Source organism: Procambarus clarkii, chromosome 23, assembly GCF_040958095.1.
Source record: "Procambarus clarkii isolate CNS0578487 chromosome 23, FALCON_Pclarkii_2.0, whole genome shotgun sequence".
Classification (NCBI taxonomy): domain Eukaryota; kingdom Metazoa; phylum Arthropoda; class Malacostraca; order Decapoda; family Cambaridae; genus Procambarus; species Procambarus clarkii.
In genome coordinates, this window is record NC_091172.1 from 8,558,592 (window position 1) to 8,583,672 (window position 25,081).

Below are 25,081 nucleotides of genomic sequence, written 5' to 3' on the forward strand. Positions count from 1 at the left end.
CCATATACTTCCCCATAATGCTACTAACAATCTCAGTGTCATTCTTAATAAATTATCAAACCAGCTACCACATATTTTTAATAATAGATTTCAAAGACTCATTTCAATTCACGAAAGTAGACTTTAACAACTTAAGATGAACGAACAGTGTGGCTTTGTTAAATGGAGGTTTAGCTACCATAGCCAGTCAGCACACCAGGAGCGGTAAACCCACTAAATGTCATTTAGTACCACTTTAGATAACCGTTCTGCACTGGTACACAGTCTCCTATTTGCTACTAAAGAATAATTCAGTTATGAATACTTAAATTATATGGGTACGTTGAAGGAAGCTGAATGTACCATTAGAAGTTAAGGGTACGTTCAGCTTCAGTGGGAAAAAAGTCCTTTTTTTTAAGCCCAATTAATCTACAAATTACAGGAATGAAAATCTGTCAGACTAAGTGCTATTTTATGTACAAAAAAGTATACTAGTCATTTGTGAGATGCTCCCGGTTTGATGCAAAATAATGATATAATTATTCAAGTTGGCCATAATGCATTATATATCTCTCTCCAGATGGGCCTGGCACGCCTTTCCCTTTAAAGGAAAAGAAGTGTTGGATGTTTTAATCCCTCACAACTACGTCCTGCTCCAGAGGACTCTTCGTGGCGGGTTCATTAGTGTCGTGAGGCACGTCACTAGTTAAGTTTAGTCCATTAGTTTAAGTTAAGTTTCGTTTAGTCCACGCACCCCATACCCATCTTGTGGGTGGTAGTGGAAAGGGTTACAGAGTCACATAATGGGCTCAGGGACTGAACCCCACAATTCATTTAGCTAAACAAGTTACAATCTTGATGAGCTAGTTACAAAATTCAGTATAAGTCGTCACATTATCAATGGGTTCACAATCGACCACAAGTAGTTCACTAAGCATGAATAATATGCACTTGAATGCCAACCCGGTTGACAACAGTAAATATACTATATTTGGGCCTTAATAGTTTACATGCCACATGCATGACAGAAACGCTCCCCGAAGGCAATATTCGTCAATTAACTACTGCAAACGAGATCTTTTCATACAACAGGAGCCTTCAAAGCCATTCCTAATCAGGAAATAATGAGGATAATAGAGTACATTATGAGTACTGGGTACTCATAATGAGTACTGGGTACTCATAATGAGTACTGGGTGTGATAGTCAACAAGTCATAGTTGATATTGCACGTTATACGGATGATTTGTCCTTAGCATTAATTAATTGATCCAGAGGGAAGATGTAAGACCTGACGGACAGATAGACGCCGGAGTCAGGGAACAGTCCCCTCACCCTATTCTTCGGCGCTCCCGAACTCTAATACAGACTCTAAGTGTGCTAATTGTATCACCAGCTCTAACTCTGTCTTACTTCCTTGGAATAAACTCATTTATTAAGCCAAGATTCTCTGAGTTCACTCAGCATGAAGTCTCCGCTGGTCACGGATGCAATTTGAAATTATTAGTGAACGACATTTGGACATTTTAGAGAAATCTAGTTGAAAATTACAGTAGGTAATTCACCTGGAGATAAATTACATTGTTGCACAAAAAATTATTTAAAAATACCACTTAATTTTTTTTTTATATTATTATCTGTGGTACTGAGTATAACACATTAATATCTAATCCAACCACCTACACGGGATCAGTTCAGTCGCATATATATATATCTACTTATAAAAACTAATTATGCATACTATGCATAAATACATATATGTAAATAGACAAGCAAATGTATACACAAACACCTCATCATGAATAATAATAAAAAAATCATTAATGCACGTATACACACACAATAGTGTTCACTAAAAAAAAACGCATTTATATACATGTTAATATGTTGGAAAACTCCAGAGATATATAGCGTGCAATATAGCGTGTTATTTCATGGCATAATACCGAACAAAATATAGTAGCAATCCGTAAGTAGAGATTGTGCACGTGTATTACTGTACAACAACAATTACCACTAACAATCCGCATAAACTAATGGTTACACGCTGCCTGACCTCTCAAACCCCATATCTCTCTCTCTCTCTCTCTCTCTCTCTCTCTCTCTCTCTCTCTCTCTTTCTCTCTCTCTCTCTCTCTCTCTCTCTCTCTCTCCCTCCCTCTCTCTCTCTCTCTCTCTCTCTCTCTCTCTCTCTCTCTCTCTCTCTCTCTCTCTCTCTCTCTCTCTCTCTCTCTCTCTCTCTCTCTCTCTCTCTCTCTGTCTCTCTCTCTCTCCCTCCCTCCCTCCCTCCCTCCCTCCCTCTCTCTCTCTCTCTCTCTCTCTCTCTCTCTCTCTCTCTCTCTCTCTCTCTCTCTCTCTCTCTCTCTCTCTCTCTCTCTCTCTCTCTCTCTCTGTCTCTCTCTCTCTCTCCCTCCCTCCCTCCCTCCCTCTCTCTCTCTCTCTCTCTCTCTCTCTCTCTCTCTCTCTCTCTCTCTCTCTCTCTCTCTCTCTCTCTCTCTCTCTCTCTCTCTCTCTCTCCGAGACCCAGACGCACTCCTCCAGGAGACGATTCATCATCAGGTGATGGTCAGTAAGTATGCTGGGGGATGATTAGTGTTCCCAGAGATCAATACTTTTGCTTTCGCTTTCCCAGAATGCTATTTGTGCCATAAATCACATCTTTAAATCATAATCAGTCTCTCATGTGGTTATTGATCCCGCATAAAGACCCGAGAGAGCCACCACTTGCCTGGAGAAACACGGCTAAAAAGAGGTTCATTGGTTTTGGGTCTGGGGAGGGTGGCAGCTTCTGTCTTGCCGCGTGTGTGTGTGAGTGTTCACTAAGTTATGCTTGCAACTAGCTTGCAACATTGAGATCTGGCTCTTTCGGTCCGCCTCTCAACTGTCAATCAATTCATTTTGTTTTCACACACACACACTCACACAGCACAAATAGGTGAGTACAAATAGATGAGTACACACACAGCACAATTAGGTGAGTACAAATAGGTGAGTACACACACACACACTTGATTGATATCACCAGTTGATTGACAGTTGAGACGCGGGACCAAAGAGCTATAGCTCAACCCCCGCAAGCACAACTAGGTGAGCACACACACACACACACACACACACACACACACACACACACACACACACACACACACACACACACACACTCAGGAATCTGTACACCAGTTGATTGACAGTTGAGAGGCGGGACCAAAGAGCCAAAGCTCAACCCCCGCAAGCACAAATAGGTGAGTACATACACACAAGTTAAAATGGATTAAGTACGGGAGTTAAACCTCACGTCACTGGAAGACAGAAGAGTTAGGGGGGACATGATCACCACATACAAGATTTTCAAAGGAATTGATAGGGTAGATAAGGACATGCTATTTAACCCAAGAGGCACACGCACTAGGAGACACAGGTGGAAATTGAGTGCCCAAATGAGCCACAGAAATATTATAAAGAACTATAAAGAACACACACACACACCCAGGAAGCAGCCCGTAACAGCTGTCTAACTCCCAGGTACCTATTTACTGCTAGGTAACCGGGGCATCAGGGTAAAAGAAACTCTACACATTTTTATTTCCGCCGGCGTCGGGAATTGAACCCCGGACCACAGGACTACGTATCCAGCCTGCTGTCCACTCAGACACCAGCGTGTGTGTGTGTGTGTGTGTGTGTGTGTGTGTGTGTGTGTGTGTGTGTGTGTGTGTGTGTGTGTGTGTGTGTGTGTGTGTGTGTGCGTGTGCGTGTGTGTGTGTGTGTGTGTGTGTGTGTGTGTGTACTTACCTAATTGTACTTACCTAATTGTGCTTGCGGGGGTTGAGCTCTGGCTCTTTGGTCCCGCCTCTCAACCGTCAATCAACTGGTGTACAGATTCCTGAGCCTATTGGGCTCTATCATATCTACATTTGAAACTGTGAATGGAGTCAGCCTCCACCACATCACTTCCTAATGCATTCCATTTGCTAACTACTCTGACACTGAAAAAGTTCTTTCTAACGTCTCTGTGGCTCATTTGGGTACTCAGCTTCCACCTGTGTCCCCTTGTTCGCGTCCCACCAGTGTTGAAAAGTTCGTCCTTGTTTACCCGGTCGATTCCCCTGAGGATTTTGTAGGTTGTGATCATGTCCCCCCTTACTCTTCTGTCTTCCAGTGTCGTGAGGTGCATTTCCCGCAGCCTTTCCTCATAACTCATGCCTCTTAGTTCTGGGACTAGTCTAGTAGCATACCTTTGGACTTTTTCCAGCTTCGTCTTGTGCTTGACAAGGTACGGGCTCCATGCTGGGGCCGCATACTCCAGGATTGGTCTTACATATGTGGTGTACAAGATTCTGAATGATTCCTTACACAGGTTCCTGAACGCCGTTCTGATGTTAGCCAGCCTCGCATATGCCGCAGACGTTATTCTCTTTATGTGGGCTTCAGGAGACAGGTTTGGTGTGATATCAACTCCTAGATCTTTCTCTCTGTCTGTTTCATTAAGTACTTCATCTCCTATTCTGTATCCTGTGTGTGTGTGTGTGTGTGTGTGTGTGTGTGTGTGTGCGTGTGTGTGTGTGTGTAATAGAGAAACAAACCACAATAGACTGTGGGGAGACAGAGAAAATCAGAAGATCGACAACAACTTGAAGTCTGACACAGCAACCAGCACAGCAGCAAAATCTTTGTCGAGAGTCTGCCGGTCCCAAGTCTCCATAGGGAAATAGATCCCAGAATCTGAAATCAGTGTAAAAATAAAAAACACTTCAGAAATATCTGAGGTACAACCACCACTTGGCAACTCTCGATCACTGAAAAAAAAGGCGCTGATCGTTCCACTGGAACAACTACCTTCTCTACTAATCATTCCAGCCCTGAGTCACTGTCCCCCTTAAACTGCCTCTTAACACCCAAGAGACGTATCCAGTACAAGCCCAGATGGTCGATACAAATAAACGCAACAAAATATATACACCCAAAGTAATATATAATCATTGAACACAATATATTTCCAGACAATAAATATGTTCCCACAGTAATGCTTCCTATACCTTGTTCAGTACAACTTTACTAAGTGGTGGGGGAAGAGGGCTTATACCAGCTGGCATTTAGAACCCGGCACTTCTGCTCTTACACGCCTGAAGCCCCGAGGGGGGTCATAGAGTTATTAAATATTTATAGCTTGGGGATCATTGAAGTTTTGTCTCATACACGTAGGCTCAGAGAGATCCTATCATGTTCAAGGGTTTAGTGAACATGATGGAATCGTATTGCCGGCTGACGGATGGTCCTGGAAGCGGTATGAAAACATATGGGTACTAGGACTCTCCATCACTTGCAGACACTCGATGGTGGAGTGGTATTAGTACTGGATACCTGGTGGGGGGGAAGACCCTGGCAACCCAGGTTCGAATCATTGGGTTCTCGTAGAGGTTACAGTGATTCACAGCTGGTGAAAATTCAAGCTTTGTTCTTATGCCTGTAGGCACTGTGCTATCCCAGCATATTAGAGGTTTCAGTGAGACTCTACTCAACATATACCACAAGTGTTGCTGGGTGATGGATGGTCATGGAACCAATGTGTGAGCCAGTGTGGGGTTCCCATTGGCTCCCACATAAAATTTTATATTGCGAACATCTTAGAAGCTGTTATTACTGTCCACGGGAAAATAAATCATCGATATCAAGGCTTCGTGAATTAATAGGAACCGGTATTTCTTATTTGGGAACACAGGTCGACCTCACACAACCAATGACACTCCCATGCCACTCATGTGTCATCATGAAATGTTGGGTGAGGTGAGCTTAGGGCGTCTGGCCTCCAAAAACAAAGACGAACACAAACAGACAAATTCCTTTAAAGGATATAGATGGAGTCGGGGAGCTAGAGCCCGTCTTCACATATATGGTTAGGTTACAGCAGACGCCCCAGACAGCCAGGCAGACAGGAGGGAGGAGGGGGAAATGCTGCGGGCCTGGCGACACCCCCCCCCCCCTCCTGCAGGACGGAAAATGGTAATTAAATTATTGAAGAGCAAGTGTAACAAGAGAGGCGCTCAGCACCAGTGTTGTGGGGATAAACGTTTACCGGAGCAGAGTTGACCTGTCTCTACACTTGGTCATACATGTACACACACACAAGGCTCTATTATCCTCAACTCTGTATTACAGTACAAACATATCGTTTGTTGGTGAGAGTTGTTCAGATCCTTGCCCACGGAAGTAGTGTCAGGATGCTGGCAGTTGCTGAGTGCAAGTGCATGTATTTTCAGACAGCTTGAGGTTTAATTTAACCGTTTTTTTTTTAACTTAGCCGAGATCACATCAACATTTGCATTGTTGATGTGGTTCAAGTGGATCACAGGGGCTGTTATGCCTGGCTGGGAGCATTGTGGAGCCCGAAAGTTCCAAGCTGACAATTAGTGCACGAATTTTAGAGGGAAGTTAATGAGTTAATGGTACCATGAGCTGCCTCTGTTCGTCTCTCTCTCTCTTACAGAACATATTTTAAACTGAGACTTGCGATCATTAGCAGTTTCGTCGATATCCGAGATGAAACTTCCAGCTTATCCTACATCGGCTCACTTCAAGGATATCTTTAGACTCTCATGTTTGAGTTTATTATTATTATTATCCATTGAGTATTTACTAAAATATAATGCTAACGACCCTTGTGCATTTGTTCATTTGATGCATCACGCTATTGTGATTTCTGTGTGTAATGCTAAGTAACAACCGATAAGGGTTAAGCATGAACTAGGAGCCAGGTCTGTGCCGAAGCCTTCATGTGTCGAACGACCCGAGCACACGCGTATCTCGTGTGTTTGTGTATGTGTATATATACATATACATATATATATATATATATATATATATATATATATATATATATATATATATATATATATATATATATATATATATATATATATATATATATATATATATATATGTAATCTTGTGTGGAAGGTTCAGAGGGTCGAGCAAGTCTTGCTGGGACCAACACAATTGGAACCAATTAGTCTTTCCTTGGAATGTCTGGAATCCTGAAAACCTTGGAATCGTAGGAGCTGGTTTGAATTCCTTACTTCCTTCACAGAAGCATTAACTCTAACATTTTCCTGTTTGGTGGGTGAGGCAGTGTGTGTTTTATACATCATTTAGTGTATATTGTGAATATACTATTCATTTCTGTGTACAGTGAGAATATGTACACTGTAATTGATGGTGGTGTGTCTATATCTTCATGTTTTTCTATTTTTAACAGTTTACAGCTTTGCAGAGTTTCAGCTCCTGGGCCCCCCACCTTTCAAACCATTGTACATCTAATGCTGTGAATTTGGCCTTATATTGTATTTAATTCTAGATCCATGATTAGTAATCTTCATTCCCCTCTCGACCATGTATTTATTAGTTCATCTGCCTGTTCACTCTCAATGTTTCTTGTCTTGTTCTGCACCCACCAACATATCACGCTTCCCTGTCTTTTCTGACTTGCCCGACGTCAATATTCTGCCGCTGTCAGCAATGGATACCTTCATGTACTCTCCGAGTCGGGACATTACCGCCTTAATGTATCTTTATCAGGTTCAACCTTAATGTCATCGGTCCGCCCTGGAAGCTGAGGGAAGTGAAGAGCTTTTTAAGTCTGTATTTTAAGACTGAAAGTCGAAAATCAAGATTTATATCACATGTTGTATGTGATAATGGCCGAGGTGGACCAGCAGGATAGTGTGTGTGTGTGGAAGCCACGAGGGGGAGTGTTAGGTTTGGTTTTCATCTTTGATGGTGTTGAGAATATTATCTTCTGACGTGCGTGATTGGTGAGTATATTACTGGTGCTGACACGCGCGTGCAAGAGGAGTGGAGCAGATGGTGGCGAGGCAGACATAGTCTTGTCTTCTGTAGCTGTCGCGAGACATAGACTACTTCAGTGGCTGTCTTGAATTATATATTTTTCTTTATTGTGTTCTCTCAATTGTCTTAGGTACGAACTGTATATAAGTGGACGTCTACAGCGAACTGCAGCACAAAGCGTTAGATTAGAAACGAAAGTACAGTAATGCTCTAAATTCAGAATGAATCTCCCAAATTGTCAATGTCAGAGAGTTTCCCTTCTAACAGTAAGGCACCGGCCATATTTGGTATGTTGTACCCTGCAACACAGTCAAGTGTAACGGAGCTCAGTACCCACACGGAGTACCCACACGGAGTACCCACACGGAGGGGCGGGGATGAGTTACGACTGTCCTCATAACTCTTGCTCAGAAGAGACAAGACCGGTGCCGCGTCTGCCACACTCACTCATATCGGTCACTCATGCTCTCCTCACAGTTCAGCACTCTTTATTCACCTGATTGTGATTGTAGGGGGGGGGGAGGTTGAGCTTCGGCTCTTTGATACCGCCTCACAACTGCCAATCAAATTGTGTTACGTTCTTGGGCTCAATCATATCTGCACTTGAAATTGTGTATGGAGTCTGCCTCCACTACATCAGTTTCCGGTGCATTCTATATGTAAACTACTAGGACACCGAATTTTTCTTATTTGTAACGACTCTGTGGTTCACTTGGGTACTGAGTTTCCTCCTGTGGCCCTTCTTTTCTTGACCGAGTACCATCCCTGCTAAATAATCCACATAATTACATTCTACCCACTTCAAGACCCCGAACCTACACAGTGACAGTACGAGCAAGAACATAAGCTGTTCATGCATGTAACGGCTTATTAATATCCATTATGTTTCATCCACTTGTTCATCTCAATCACGTCCTGTACCGCCTCACCCCAAGAGAATATAAGCCTTCGCAAAAGCATGGTAAATTTGTCTTTGAAAATGTAAGGAGTGCATTGCGAAACGCATCTCTAGACGTCAGACCATAATAAATTGTGAAAATAAACTTTGGAGAGTTAATTTTTCAACTTCTCTCGACAGTGAAGAAATTATACACACACACACACACACAAACTCACACACACACACACACACACACACACACACACACACACACACACACACACACACACACACACACACACACACACACACACACACACACACACACGATGCGATGTGTGGCACTCAAGTGAGGTCAAAGCCCTTCCAGAAGCGAGCCTCACGCCTCCAGCAAAATGTCAACATCTCCTAGCCAGTCATCTATATGTTTCCTTCTTCACTGCCCATAATCTCAAACTGTTATACATATCCAAGCAACTATTTTACATATGGGTTATCACCTCAATATTTGCTAGACCTTCTAATCAGGTCAGGCTTGCTGAATAACTCTCAAGGAGGGAGACTCGTTTCTCCTGTAGGCTGAGATCATAACAGTACTCACTGTATGTGTGTGTGTGTACTCACCTAGTTGTACTCACCTAGTTGTGTTTGCGGGGGTTGAGCTCTGGCTCTTTGGTCCCGCCTCTCAACCGTCAATCAACAGGTGTACAGATTCCTGAGCCTATCGGGCTCTGTCATATCTACACTTGAAGCTGTGTATGGAGTGAGCCTCCACCACATCACCCCCCTAATGCATTCCATTTGTCAACCACTCTGACACTAAAAAAGTTCTTTCTAATATCTCTGTGGCTCATTTGGGCACTCAGTTTCCACCTGTGTCCCCTTGTGCGTGTTCCCCTTGTGTTAAATAGACTGTCTTTATCTACCCTATCAATCCCCTTCAGAATCTTGAATGTGGTGATCATGTCCCCCCTAACTCTTCTGTCTTCCAGCGAAGTGAGGTTTAATTCCCGTAGTCTCTCCTCGTAGCTCATACCTCTCAGCTCGGGTACTAGTCTGGTGGCAAACCTTTGAACCTTTTCCAGTTTAGTCTTATCCTTGACTAGATATGGACTCCATGCTGGGGCTGCATACTCCAGGATTGGCCTGACATATGTGGTATACAAAGTTCTGAATGATTCTTTACACAAGTTTCTGAATGCCGTTCGTATGTTGGCCAGCCTGGCATATGCCGCTGATGTTATCCGCTTGATATGTGCTGCAGGAGACAGGTCTGGCGTGATATCAACCCCCAAGTCTTTTTCCTTCTCTGACTCCTGAAGAATTTCCTCTCCCAGATGATACCTTGTATCTGGCCTCCTGCTCCCTACACCTATCTTCATTACATTACATTTGGTTGGGTTAAACTCTAACAACCGTTTGTTCGACCATTCCTTCAGCTTGTCTAGGTCTTCTTGAAGCCTCAAACAGTCCTCTTCTGTTTTAATCCTTCTCATAATTTTAGCATCATCCGCAAACATTGAGAGAAATGAATCGATACCCTCCGGGAGATCATTTACATATATCAGAAACAAGATAGGACCGAGTACAGAGCCCTGTGGGACTCCACTGGTGACTTCACGCCAATCGGAGGTCTCACCCCTCACCGTAACTCTCTGCTTCCTATTGCTTAGATACTCCCTTATCCACTGGAGCACCTTACCAGCTACACCTGCCTGTCTCTCCAGCTTATGTACCAGCCTCTTATGCGGTACTGTGTCAAAGGCTTTCCGACAATCCAAGAAAATGCAGTCCGCCCAGCCCTCTCTTTCTTGCCTAATCTGTGTCACCTGATCGTAGAATTCTATCAAGCCTGTAAGGCAAGATTTACCCTCCCTGAATCCATGTTGGCGATTTGTCACGAAGTCCCTTCTCTCCAGATGTGTTACCAGGTTTTTTCTCACGATCTTCTCCATCACCTTGCATGGTATACAAGTCAAGGACACTGGCCTGTAGTTCAGTGCCTCTTGTCTGTCGCCCTTTTTGTATATTGGGACCACATTCGCCGTCTTCCATATTTCTGGTAGGTCTCCCGTCTCTAGTGATTTACTATACACTATGGAGAGTGGCAAGCAAAGTGCCTCTGCACACTCTTTCAGTACCCATGGTGAGATCCCATCTGGACCAACCGCCTTTCTAACATCCAGATCCAGCAGGTGTCTCTTGACCTCCTCTCTCGTAATTTCGAACTCCTCCAAGGCCGCCTGGTTTACCTCCCTTTCTTCTAGCACAGTGACCTCACCCTGTTCTATTGTGAAGACCTCCTGGAACCTCTTGTTGAGTTCCTCACACACCTCTCTGTCATTCTCTGTATACCTGTCCTCGCCTGTTCTAAGTTTCAATACCTGTTCTTTCACTGTTGTTTTCCTTCTGATGTGACTGTGGAGTAGCTTTGGTTCGGTCTTGGCTTTGTTTGCTATATCATTTTCAAAATTTTTCTCTGCTTCTCTTCTCACCCTGACGTACTCATTCCTGGTTCTCTGGTATCTCTCCCTGCTTTCTGGTGTTCTGTTATTCCGGAAGTTCCTCCACGCCTTTTTGTTCAGTTTCTTCGCTTCCATACATGCCCTATTATACCATGGATTCTTCTGTTGCTTCTCGGATTTTTCCCTTTGGGCCGGGATGAACCTGTTTACTGCCTCCTGACACTTTTGGGTAACATAGTCCATCATACCCTGTACAGACTTGTCTCTGAGGTCTGTGTCCCAAGGTATTTCACTTAGGAAACTTCTCATCTGTTCATAATTCCCCTTTCGGTATGCCAGCCTTTTGATTCCTAGTTCTTTTTGGGGGGAGATAAGTCCTAGCTCTACCAGGTACTCAAAGTTCAATACACTGTGGTCACTCATTCCCAAGGGCGCTTCCATCTTAACTTCCCTTATATCCCATTCATTTAGGGTAAATATCAAATCAAGCATTGCTGGTTCATCTTCTCCTCTCATTCTTGTTGGCTCTTTGGTATGCTGGCTTAGAAAGTTTCTTGTTGCCACGTCCAGCAGCTTAGCTCTCCATGTTTCTGGTCCTCCATGCGGGTCTCTGTTCTTCCAATCTATCTTCCCATGGTTGAAGTCTCCCATAATTAGTAGTCCAGATCCATTCCTGCTAGCAACAGAAGCTGCTCTTTCTATTATGTTAATGGTGGCCATGTTGTTTCTATCATATTCCTGTCTAGGTCTTCTGTCATTTGGTGGTGGATTAAATATGACTGCGACTATAATTTTTTTCCCTCCATTTGTTACAGTACCTGCTATGTAGTCACTGAAACCTTCACAGCCCTGAATATCCATCTCCTCAAAATCCCAGCCTTTTCTTACCAGCAGAGCTACACCACCCCCACCTCTTCCTTCCCTCTCTTTCCGCATAACATAATAGTCCTGTGGAAACACTGCATTTGTTATTGTTTTCGTGATCTTTGTTTCTGTGTGTGTGTGTGTGTGTGTGTGTGTGTGTGTGTGTGTGTGTGTGTGTGTGTGTGTGTGTGTGTGTGTGTGTGTGTGTGGTGCTCGTAGCTGCTCCGCCAGATATATCTGGCCGGGCCCACATTCGGAAAGTAAAATAAACAAATAAAGAAATCAGCAAGCGAACAAAACAAGATATATAAAAATCTCGGAAATTCTGAAAATTTCGGGGGAGAGGGAATGTGTTGGAGACGCCAGGAGGGTCAAGAGGAAGGTTCCCACTTCATTAAAGACGCTCTTTTCTAGGCCTTCCAATCTTTCAGAGTCCGACAATGGCCGTAAATAGTAATAATAATAACAATTCTAATAATTCAGAATGATAACAAAAATATATTAAAAAAAATATAGTATTAATTACTCTCATTCCCATTTATTATAGTTGGCTCGTTTCTAGAAGCAACAACTAGGCAGTTTCCAAACAGTTTTCGGTAGCAGTGATGGCATGTTTGGCCTTGATAGAACACCAGAGTTAGAACAGAATGATAAGCCTCACCTCACACTACTGCAGGTCTCTTACGGTAGTGTGAGGTTCTTTGAGCGTGGGTGACCATAGAGCTTGGTAAAGAGTAGGGTGTTGCAGAGGTTCCGGGCGTTAGCAATAGAGCAAATATAGGATGAAGATGAAGCATGAGAGGGATGTAAAGTTTAGTGGTCCACGCTGGATGGAACAGTTGTGTGACGGCAGTGTAAGGAGGTGTGTGGTGATAATTGGTTGGTGCTTCAGCATGACTGGTGAATGCTGTCAGTGATGGCCTGGTGCAGTGCTTCTGAGTTTTGAGACGCCTTTTTTTAGGCATTTTCAAGCTTGGTCCTAACCTTCAAACTTTTGTACACCGTTTGCTCATAAAACATTTTGCTAGTAGTTTTTTATATTTGGTTTTGTTTATTTTGCTTTGCTTTATGTATATATATATATATGTATATATATATATATATATATATATATATATATATATATATATATATATATATATATATATATATATATATATATATGTCGTACCTAATAGCCAGAACGCACTTCTCAGCCTACTATTCAAGGCCCGATTTGCCTAATAAGCCAAGTTTTCATGAATTAATGTTTTTTCGTCTACCTAACCTACCTAACCTAACCTAACCTAGCTTTTTTTGGCTACCTAACCTAACCTTACCTATAAATATAGGTTAGGTTAGGTTAGGTAGGGTTGGTTAGGTTCGGTCATATATCTACGTTAATTTTAACTCCAATAAAAAAAAATTGACCTCATACATAGAGAAAAGGGTTGCTTTATCATTTCATAAGAAAAAATTATAGTAAATATATTAATTCAGGAAAACTTGGCTTATTAGGCAAATCGGGCCTTGAATAGTAGGCTGAGAAGTGAGTTCTGGCTACTAGGTACGACATATATATATATATATATATATATATATATATATATATATATATATATATATATATATATATATATATATATATATATATATAACTGAAAACTCACACCCCAGAAGTGACTCGAACCCATACTGCCAGGAGCACAATGCAACTGGTGTGTACAGGACACCTTATCCACTCGACCATCACGACCGGTCAAAAGGAAGTGATAGCCGAAACTATTTGACCCCCCCCCCCCGCCGGCACTCTGATGGTAATCTTGGGCATAGTATTTTATCAAATCAGCTCATTCTTTGGGGCACACGTGAGAAACACAAATGTGAAGTAGTCTGAATGGTCCCCAGGACTCCCCTTCCTTTTGACCGGTCGTGATGGTCAAGTGGATAAGGTGTACTGTACACACCAGTTGCATTGTGCTCCTGGCAGTATGGGTTCGAGTCACTTCTGGGGTGTGAGTTTTCAGTTGCATATAGTCCTGGGGGACCATTCAGGCTTGTTCGCATATATGTGTGTGTGTACTCACCTAGTTGTGCTTGCGGGGGTTGAGCTCTGGCTCTTTGGTCCCGCCTCTCAACCGTCAATCAACAGGTGTACAGGTTCCTGAGCCTATTGGGCTCTATCATATCTACACTTGAAACTGTGTATGGAGTCAGCCTCCACCACATTGCTTCCTAATGCATTCCATTTGTCAACCACTCTGACACTAAAAAAGTTCTTTCTAATATCTCTGTGGCTCATTTGGGCACTCAGTTTCCACCTGTGTCCCCTAGTGCGTGTGCCCCTTGTGTTAAATAGCCTGTCTTTATCAACCCTGTCGATTCCCTTGAGAATCTTGAATGTGGTGATCATGTCCCCCCTAACTCTTCTGTCTTCCAACGAAGTGAGGTTCAGTTCCCTTAGTCTCTCCTCGTAGCTCATACCTCTCAGCTCGGGTACTAGTCTGGTGGCAAACCTTTGAACCTTTTCCAGTTTAGTCGTATGCTTGACTAGATATGGACTCCATGCTGAAGCCGCATACTCCAGGATTGGTCTGACATATGTGGTATATAATGTTCTGAAAGATTCCTTACACAAGTTTCTAAAGGCTGTTCTTATGTTAGCCAACCTGGCATATGCTGCTGATGTTATCCTCTTGATATGAGCTTCAGGGGACAGGTCTGGCGTGATATCAACCCCCAGGATATGTGTGTGTGTGTGTGTGTGTGTGTGTGTGTGTGTGTGTGTGTGTGTGTGTGTGTGTGTGTGTGTGTGTGTGTGTGTGTGTGTGTGTGTGAAAATCAGTAGGAGTTATAAGGAGGATTTGAACCCGCTTACTTGGCATTCCCAAAGTAGCACCCTTGACCACTACCTCACGACACGGAGAGGAACAGTAATGCAATACTAGGAGTCCTGAGGCTCACAGCCAGAGCCCAATCAATGATATTGACTGCATGTTGGTTTCACATTTGATTCCTGAATCCAATTTGCTTCTCAGTAAAGAGATTACTGTATTCCGCGTAGTAGGCGAAGCTGTTCGATTTATTGTGCTTAAAACATTGACCTGTAATTTATAGGATGGAGTTTATAGTTAACTTGTTTGAGTGTTTTTCAGGCTTTAGGATGAAGAAATTTGTTCCCTCTTAGAAGAAATATGGTGAGTCTTATCTCAAGGATTGTATTGAATTTAGGATTCATTATCCAATTCAATCCTTATCTCCAGGATCGTATTTAGACTGGATAGCACCTAGTTTCTTGGAAGGGTTTGGGCCCGTAAGCAACACCACCAGTTGGGTTTGTTTGTATATGTACTGGGGGCCTCGTAGCCTGGTGGATAGCGCGCAGGACTCGTAATTCTGTGGCGCGGGTTCGATTCCCGCACGAGGCAGAAACAAATGGGCAAAGTTTCTTTCACCCTGAATGCCCCTGTTACCTAGCAGTAAATAGGTACCTGGGAGTTAGTCAGCTGTCACGGGCTGCTTCCTAGGGGTGGAGGCCTGGTCGAGGACCGGGCCGCGGGGACACTAAAGCCCCGAAATCATCTCAAGATAACCTCAAGATGCCAAAATGCCAAAAGCGACTGCCCAGATAGGTACAAGAGAAGTGTTGTTAACGCATATGTCGACCGTGCTCTCAGCCACAGCTCAGAATGGAAGCAAGTCGACGAAGAACTCTGTAGAGTAAGGCAGGTCCTAGTCAACAACGGCTTCTCCAATGGTTTCGTCGAAGACATCATAAAAAGGAAAGTGAAACGCCATGCAACCTCTGAAGAGACAACTAACACAACACCTATACCCTCTATTAGACTATTTTACAGGAACTTCTTTTCCACAGCTCATAAATCGGAGGAAAGGGTCCTGAAAGATATTGTTAATAGAAACGTTATCCCTACAGACAAAAATCAGAGGATACAACTGACGATTTACTATAAAACCAGAAAAACGGCCAGCCTACTCATGAGAAAGTCTCCAGACACAAAGCAGAACGCTTTAAAAGAGACCAACGTCGTCTATGCCTTCAAATGCCCTCTTGGGGACTGTAAGCTCCAAAAAACCCAGTATATAGGCAAGACAACAACATCTCTTTCTAGGCGTTTAACGATGCATAAGCAACAGGGTTCCATTAAGGAACATATAATCTCTTCCCACAACCAAACCATCGCCAGAGAAATCCTAGTAAACAACACAGAAATCATCGATAGATACAGCGATAGCAGGCGGCTTGACGTTTGCAAGGCACTACACATTAAGAAGTCAACACCAGCAATCAACAGCCAATTAATGCACAACTATATTCTACCCACCTCAAGACTCCGCTCCAATATAGAAGCATCAAGAAATATGGACCAATAGGCTTTCTACAATCACCTCTATTCAATACCCATTGTTTCGTGTTCTGTCTTGTGTTGATGAATTTAATACCCTATTAAATACCACCTCACCCCATCCACCTCACTCAAATGTAGATATAAACAAATCGGAGATGTGTAAGTTCTATTCAGTTGTGTATGTGTAACTAAAGTCTTTGAAAATGTAATAAGTTTTACGAAACGCGCTCAAGTGTCGCGTCAGACTAGAAATAAAAATGAATTTTGGAGAATTGATTTTTGAATTACCACCAACAGTAAAAAGAAATGTACGAAAGATTGAGAAAATTCGTGTTAGAATTATTAATCTTACTTTTTCGGTCATATTTAATAATATATATATATATATATATATATATATATATATATATATATATATATATATATATATATATATATATATATATATATATATATATATATATATATATATGTGTGTGTGTGTGTGTGTTATAGATAAGAAAAAATTTACATTAAACAATAAAAAACTTTCTATTTTTTCGTTGGAGTGGAAATTTTCCTAAATTAGGTTATCTCTCCAAGCGTCTGGAATGGAGTTACCAGCCAATATTAAATTACAAATGAAATGAAAATTATATTAACGAAAAAGAGTCGAGAAATATTTTTTTTGGTGTTGCAAGAATTTTCAGTGCTCAGCTTACCTCTATTTTTGTTTTAAATGATGAAACAAATTTAAAATTATGTGCCTCTTGTGTGTGCGTGCGTGCGTACGTGCGTGCGTGCATGCGTGTGTGTGTGTGTGTGTGTGTGTTCACCTAGTTGTGCTTGCGGGGGTTGAGCTTTGCTCTTTCGGCCCGACTCTCAACTGTCAATCAACTGTTTACTAACTACTAATCACCCCCCCCCCCCCCCAAACACACACACACAGCGGACGATGCCAAAATTATGAGAAGGATTAAGATAGAAGAGGACTGTTTGAGGCTTCAAGAAGACCTGGACAAACTGAAGGAATGGTCGAACAAGTGGTTGTTAGAGTTTAACCCAACCAAATGTAATATAATGAAGATAGGTGTAGGGAGCAGGAGGCCAAATACAAGGTATCATCTGGGAGAGGAAATTCTTCAGGAGTCAGAGAATGAAAAAGACTTGGGAGTTGATATCACGCCAGACCTGTCTCCTGCAGCACATATCAAGAGGATAACATCAGCGGCATATGCCAGGCTGGCCAACATACGAACGGCATTCAGAAATTTGTGTAAAGAATCATTCAGAACTTTGTATACCACATATGTCAGGCCAATCCTGGAGTATGCAGCCCCAGCATGGAGTCCATATCTAGTCAAGGATAAGACTAAACTGGAAAAGGTTCAAAGATTTGCCTCCAGACTAGTACCCGAGCAGAGAGGTATGAGCTACGATGAGAGACTACGGGAATTAAACCTCACTTCGCTGGAAGACAGAAGAGTTAGGGGGGACATGATCACCACATTCAAGATTCTCAAGGGAATTGATAGGGTAGATAAAGACAGGCTATTTAACATAAGGGGCACACGCACTAGGGGACACAGGTGGAAACTGAGTGCCCAAATGAACCACAGAGATATTAGAAAGAACTTTTTTAGTGTCAGAGTGGTTGACAAATGGAATGCATTAGGAAGTGATGTGGTGGAGGCTGACTCCATACACAGTTTCAAGTGTAGATATGATAGAGCTCAATAGGCTCAGGAATCTGTACACCTGTTGATTGACGGTTGAGAGGCGGGACCAAAGAGCCAGAGCTCAACCCCCGCAAACGCAACTAGGTGAGTACACACACACACACACACACACACGCATACAGGAAGCAGCCCGTAACAGCTGTCTAACTCCCAGGTACCTATTTACTGCTATAGGTAACAGGCGCATTAGGGTGAAAGAAACTCTGCCCATTTGTCTCTGCCATCACTGGGGATCGAACCTGGACCCTAGGATTATGAGTCCAGACTGTTCCAGTTAGCTATCAGGCCCCTATACATATATCCCCCAAACAACATATAAATGTATGTTTAGGAGAAGGGCAGCTGCTCCGGGCTCACCATAGCCCGTGCTACTTGGAACTTTTTGTTCCAAGTGGCGAATCTTAAGCAACAAGAATGCTGCTACACAACCGCTAACACAACTCTCAAGATGGGAAAACCTGTTTTTCATCTTCTGTCAAGAGTTCCAGTGATGCAGTCTGTGTACCTATTTGATTTAACAGCTTCAAGTTCCTCAAACTTCCTCTTTCTTTTCACTAAGAGTGCAACTCCCTCTCCCTAATCTTTGCTTCCTTTCTTCTCTTATTACCTGCCATTTCCCGGGAAATATTGCATCCGAGATCATCTTGGTTTCCACTACTGCAATGTTATCAATCTTTTTGGGTTATCTTGATCTTTCTTTATATTTATCCCACAGTCTTATACCATAGCTTAAGGCTGTTCCTGGACACACTCTGCTTCCTGAGGTCCCGAAACACTCATCGTGCCTCTACAGGTGTGGCTATCTTCTTGAGGTTATCTTGAGATATCGGGGCTTAACGTCCCCGCGGCCCGGTCCACGACCAGGCCTCCTTTGTGTTACACACACCCCCAGGAAGCAGCCCGTAGCAGCTGTCTACCTCCCAGGTACCTATTTACTGCTAGGTAACAGAGCATCAGGGATAAAGAAAGGTTCTTGCTTAGTGAGGGGAGCTGAGGAGAGTGACGCTGGAGCTGAGGACAAGTAGAGGCTGAGAGCTAAGTGGAACTTCAGCGCCAAATTGAGGGGGAGGGGGGGCTCTGGGGCCAGTTGGGGCTGAGGGGGGTAGCGGGGGGCAAGATAAAAATGAGAGACAAAAGGGGGGGGGGCTGATGAGTAGACACAGTCTTGGGGACTGAAGGGTTGGGTGAGGGACTGAGGGGTTGGGTGAGGGACTGAAGGGGTTGGGTGAGGGACTGAGGGACTGAAGGGGTTGGGTGAGGGACTGAGGGGTTGGGTGAGGGACTGAAGGGTTGGGTGAGGGACTGAAGGGGTTGGGTGAGGGACTGAAGGGTTGGGTGAGGGACTGAAGGGGTTGGGTGAGGGACTGAGGGGTTGGGTGAGGGACTGAAGGGGTTGGGTGAGGGACTGAAGGGGTTGGGTGAGGGACTGAGGGGTTGGGTGAGGGACTGAAGGGGTTGGGTGAGGGACTGAAGGGTTGGGTGAGGGACTGAGGGGTTGGGTGAGGGACTGAAGGGGTTGGGTGAGGGACTGAAGGGTTGGGTGAGGGACTGAGGGGTTGGGTGAGGGACTGAAGGGGTTGGGTGAGGGACTGAAGGGTTGGGTGAGGGACTGAGGGGTTGGGTGTGGGACTGAAGGGTTGGGGGAGGGACTGAAGGGTTGGGTGAGGGACTGAAGGGTTGGGTGAGGGACTGAAGGGTTGGGTGAGGGACTGAAGGGTTGGGTGAGGGACTGAAGGGTTGGGTGAGGGACTGAAGGGTTGGGTGAGGGACTGAAGGGTTGGGTGAGGGACTGAAGGGTTGGGTGAGGGACTGAAGGGTTGGGTGAGGGACTGAGGGGTTGGGTGAGGGACTGAGGGGTTGGGTGAGGGACTGAAGGGTTGGGTGAGGGACTGAAGGGGTTGGGTGAGGGACTGAAGGGTAATGCTGAGGAGAATTGGATTGCAAGACATGGAGGGGGGGGGGAGGTGATGGAAATGGGGTTAATGAGATGGGGAGAAGGGAGGTAGATAGATAGGGAGGTAGATAGATAGGGAGGTAGATAGATAGGGAGGTAGATAGATAGGGAGGTAAATAGATAGGGAGGACGGTAGATAGGAAGGGAGGTAGATAGGTAGGGAAGTAGATAGGGAAGGAGAGGATGGAGGGGGGATCCTGATATGGAGAGGATGGCTGAGAGATAAACCTGGACTAAGGGAAAGAGGGTCAGGCGGGTACAGGCAGCCAGGTGATGGTGAAGAGGAGAGACGAGCTGATGGGAAAGTAGGCTGATGGGACGTGGAGCCAGCCCGTCCTCCTAAGGTTTCCCACCGTCAAGAAACTATCGTATTAAAGTGCCTTATCCTAACCTACCAGAGGACCCAACACATAAAACGGGACAGTAGGTCACTTTCTCGAGCCGCAAATCATTTTCTAGTACGACGATTTTTGGCCTTAGGGAGAGTATACGTCAAAATGCGACGCTCTATGAGGAGGCCGGGTTGGTGGGGGAGGGAGCGGTTGAGAGGGAGGAGAGTGGGATTGATGGGGAGAAGGGGCTGAGGGACATCACTGATCTACAGAGTGGGGGGTAGCCCCACTGGTCTCCACAGTGGGGTAGCCCCACTGGTCTACACAGTGGGGGTAGCCCCACTGGTCTACACAGTGGGGGTAGCACCACTGGTCTACACAGTGGGGGTAGCACCACTGGTCTACACAGTGGGGGTAGCACCACTGGTCTCCACAGTGGGGGTAGCCCCACTGGTCTACACAGTGGGGGTAGCACCACTGGTCTACACAGTGGGGGTAGCACCACTGGTCTTCACAGTGGGGGTAGCACCACTGGTCTACACAGTGGGGGGTAGCACCACTGGTCTCCACAGTAGGGGTAGCACCACTGGTCTACACAGTGGGGGTTGCCCCACTGGTCTACACAGTGAGGGTAGCACCACTGGTCTACACAGTGGGGGGTAGCCCCACTGGGTACCCAGCAGTGGGTGAGACCAAGTCTCCCCACCGGCCCAAGATGAGTTAGGAGGAGCACCTCACACTCTCGTGACGGTAATCCTATTAATCACCAACATTAATTGGACAATTACCCAGGACAACACAACTGGAACTTCATGCAGTCGGTAACCTTGTTTTCCTGGACGTGATGAAGGATCAAACACCAGCACGGCACCGGGTTATGCAGGCGTGATAGCAGGCTATGCAAACATGATATCAAGCTATGCAGTCATATTATAAGGCTTTGCGGGAAAGGTAGAAAGTTACGCAATCACGCTATGAAGCTGTGCAAACAAGGAAGGAATTAATGCAAACAAGTTATGAAGCTGTTCAAACAAACTATGAAACTGTGCAAACAGGGTACACATCAACGCAAACAAAATATGAAACTATGCAAACACGTTATGAAGCTATGTAAATAAACTATGAAGCCATGCAAACAATAAATGAAATGATGCAAATAATAAAGAGTTGCACACGCTAGATACAGAGCCTGCCAAACAAGGCGAGGACCTCTTCACACAACACACTAGTACAACACAGAGGAAACACTAGAACGGATGCCGACTGCAATTACAGTTTTGAGCTGTAGGAAGACCTATCGAGTTAATTATGCTTACCGTGGTCTCTCTCTCTCTCTCTCTCTCTCTCTCTCTCTCTCTCTCTCTCTCTCTCTCTCTCTCTCTCTCTCTCTCTCTCTCTCTCTCTCTCTCTCTCTCTCTCTCTCTCTCTCTCTCTCTTTCTCTCTCTCTCTCTCTAAGATTATGGGGTTCATAAGGGGTTGTCAAATGACATACCTAGTGAAACTGCAAGGAAGAGCTGTTATCTTACCTCAGCTCAGCTGAAACCTTGAAAGTTGAAACCTCAGTTGAAATCTTTCAAAGCAAATACCTGGTCAAGTCTTGCTGGGTGATCGTCGCCTCTCATTCTTAAGGGTCTCCTGACATGCTAATTTATAAAGTATCTTGTTGAAAGGTCCAATAGTTTAGCTCTTCAGGATTCTGCATTCCCAATGTGGTTCTTTATTCTCCCAGTCTATCTTTCCATGGTTGAAATCACCCATGATTAGCAGACGGGATCAATTTCTACAAGCAACATATAGGCAGTTCCTTCAATTTCAGTAGTAACTACCATGTTGTTTCTGTCATTTTCTTGTCTGAGTTTTTCTGACATTCAGTAGAAGGGTTATATATCACTGCTACTACTTGGTCTTCCCATCATCATGGTGCCTGTTATGTAATCTGTGGACCCATGGCAGCTCCGGATAGCCATCTCCTCGAAACTCTAGTCTTTTCAGTAAAGCTGCTACTCTTCCTTCCTTCTATAGTGTAGTCCTGGGGGAAACCTTGCATCTGTTATGACGCCTGACAATTTCGTTTCGGCGAGTGCTATTACATCCGGGATGTGCTCTTGTGCTCTATATCGCGGTTCACTTGCTTTGTTTGTAATCCCATCTATGAGTCCATTACGTTGAAGCTGGCTTTCTTCTGTCCAGGCTCATCTACGTTTGGCGTCCCTAGGATAGGGAGGATAGGCAGGATCTGGGATAGTAGCGCACGTGAGGCACTGAGTCTGTGTATACACACGCTAGAGTGTGTCTGTGTGTGTGTGTGTACTCACGTAAGCGTATGTGTGTGGGTGTGTGAATTTACTATTTGTGCCTGTAGAATAGAGCTATTAGCTCTTGGACCCCGCCTTTCTAACCAATCTTATTTTTCCTCTATTGTGTCAACTACATGTGTTTCTCTTTGACACACATTCGCGCGCACACACACATCTCCAGGAAGAAGCCCGTAACAGCTGTCTAACTCCCAGGTACCTGTTTACTGCTATGTGAACATGTGCATCAAGATGAAAGAAACTCTGACCATTTGTTTCTGCCTCCGCCGGGAATCGAACCCGAGCCCCTTAGGACTACGACCCCCGAGCGCTGTCCACTCAGCCGTGAGACCCCACACAGGTAAAAAAAAAATAACTGTGTGTGTGCACTCACCTAGTTGTACTCTCCTAGTTGTGTTTGCGGGGGCTGAGCTCTGGCTCTTTGGTCCCGCCTTTCAACCGGCAATCAACTGATGTTCAGATTCATGAGCCTACTGGGCACTATCATCGTGTGCGTGCTATGGCACCTGAGGCTATGATACCTGAGGCTATGGCACCTGAGGCTATGGCACCTGAGGCAATGACACCTGAGGCTATGACACCTGAGGCTATGACACCTGAGGCTATGACACCTGAGGCTATGACACCTGAGACTATGACACCTGAGGCTATGACACCTGAGGCTATGGCACCTGAGGCTATGACACCTGAGGCTATGACACATGAGGCTATCACACCTGAGGCTATCACACCTGAGGCTATGACACATGAGGCTATGACACATGAGGCTATCACACCTGAGGCTATCACACCTGAGGCTATCACACCTGAGGCTATCACACCTGAGGCTATCACACCTGAGGCTATCACACCTGAGGCTATCACACCTGAGGCTATGACACATGAGGGTATGACACATGAGGCTATCACACCTGAGGCTATCACACCTGAGGCTACCACACCCGAGGCTATCACACCTGAGGCTATCACACCTGAGGCTATCACACCTGAGGCTACCACACCTGAGGCTACCACACCCGAGGCTATCACACCTGAGGCTATCACATCTGAGGCTATCACACCTGAGGCTACCACACCTGAGGCTATCACACCTGAGGCTATCACACCTGAGGCTACCACACCTGAGACTACCACACCCGAGGCTATCACACCTGAGGCTATCACACCTGAGGCTATCACACCTGAGGCTACCACACCTGAGGCTATCACACCTGAGGCTATCACACCTGAGGCTACCACACCTGAGACTACCACACCTGAGGCTACCACACCCGAGGCTATCACACCCGAGGCTATCACACCTGAGGCTATCACACCTGAGGCTATCACACCTGAGGCTATGACACATGAGGCTATCACACCTAAGGCTATCACACCTGAGGCTATCACACCTGAGGCTATCACACCTGAGGCTATCACACCTAAGGCTATCACACCTGAGGCTATCACACCTGAGGCTATCACACCTGAGGCTATCACACCTGAGGCTATGACACCTGAGGCTATGACACATGAGGCTATCACACCTAAGGCTATCACACCTGAGGCTATCACTCCTGAGGCTATCACACCTGAGGCTATCACACCTGAGACTACCACACCTGAGACTACCACACCTGAGACTACCACACCTGAGACTACCACACCTGAGGCTACCACACCCGAGGCTATCACACCTGAGGCTATCACACCTGAGGCTATCACACCTGAGGCTACCACACCTGAGGTTATCACACCTGAGGCTATCACACCTGAGGCTACCACACCTGAGGCTATCACACCTGAGGCACCCAAGTTAATTGACTACCAAGGTGACCAGCCGTGGAGGAAGCGTCAACACAGGTGAGTTAGTTGGAGTCTCGATGACGAGTCAATATTCGTGTTTATTCACATCATTGTGGGAGATGAGTTTACATGGTCCAGGACCCCCCCCCCCCTTCCCCCGGCGCTTCCCGACTCTTCATCTACTGGTGTAGAGGTTGCAGAGCCTGTTGGGCACTGTCGTACCTAATTTTATAGCTGTGCATGGAGTGTTTCTCCTTCATTAGTTTATGCATTCCGTTTGTGCACTATTTTGACAATGAAATTTATTTTTTAATGTCTACAAGATTTATTGTGTTAGTTTCTGTCTATTTCCCTTGTCGTGTACTTCCTCTGTAAAATAGTTTGTTCAAGTGTTCACTATCTATTGCTCTGTGTATTTGGTATGTGGTAATCATGTTTCTTCTGTTTCTTTTCTCTTCCGGTGACTTGCTTTTATATACCTCTCAGCTCTGGGACAAGTCTGGTGGCATAACTCTGACTTTTCTACAGCTTCGTTTAAGAAGCTGTAGAAAAGCTTATTCTTCGTGTAAGAATCCAGGTTGGGGCCGCGTGTTCCAGAATGGTT

General features: G+C 44.8%; 1 protein-coding gene across 1 annotated transcript; it reads left to right on the forward strand.

Annotated features, from left to right (window-relative positions):
• Window positions 1-23,191: 23,191 nt before the first annotated feature.
• LOC138367675 (proteoglycan 4-like) lies at window positions 23,192-24,538 on the forward strand. Its single transcript, XM_069329634.1, has one exon. It carries the CDS (start codon window positions 23,192-23,194, stop codon window positions 24,536-24,538), a length of 1,347 nt encoding a protein of 448 aa, XP_069185735.1.
• Window positions 24,539-25,081: the final 543 nt, after the last annotated feature.

Excerpts from the sequence above, each read along its gene's own strand:
- LOC138367675 (XM_069329634.1), top strand. The coding sequence starts at position 23,192 with ATGGCACCTGAGGCTATGATACCTGAGGCTATGGCACCTGAGGCTATG.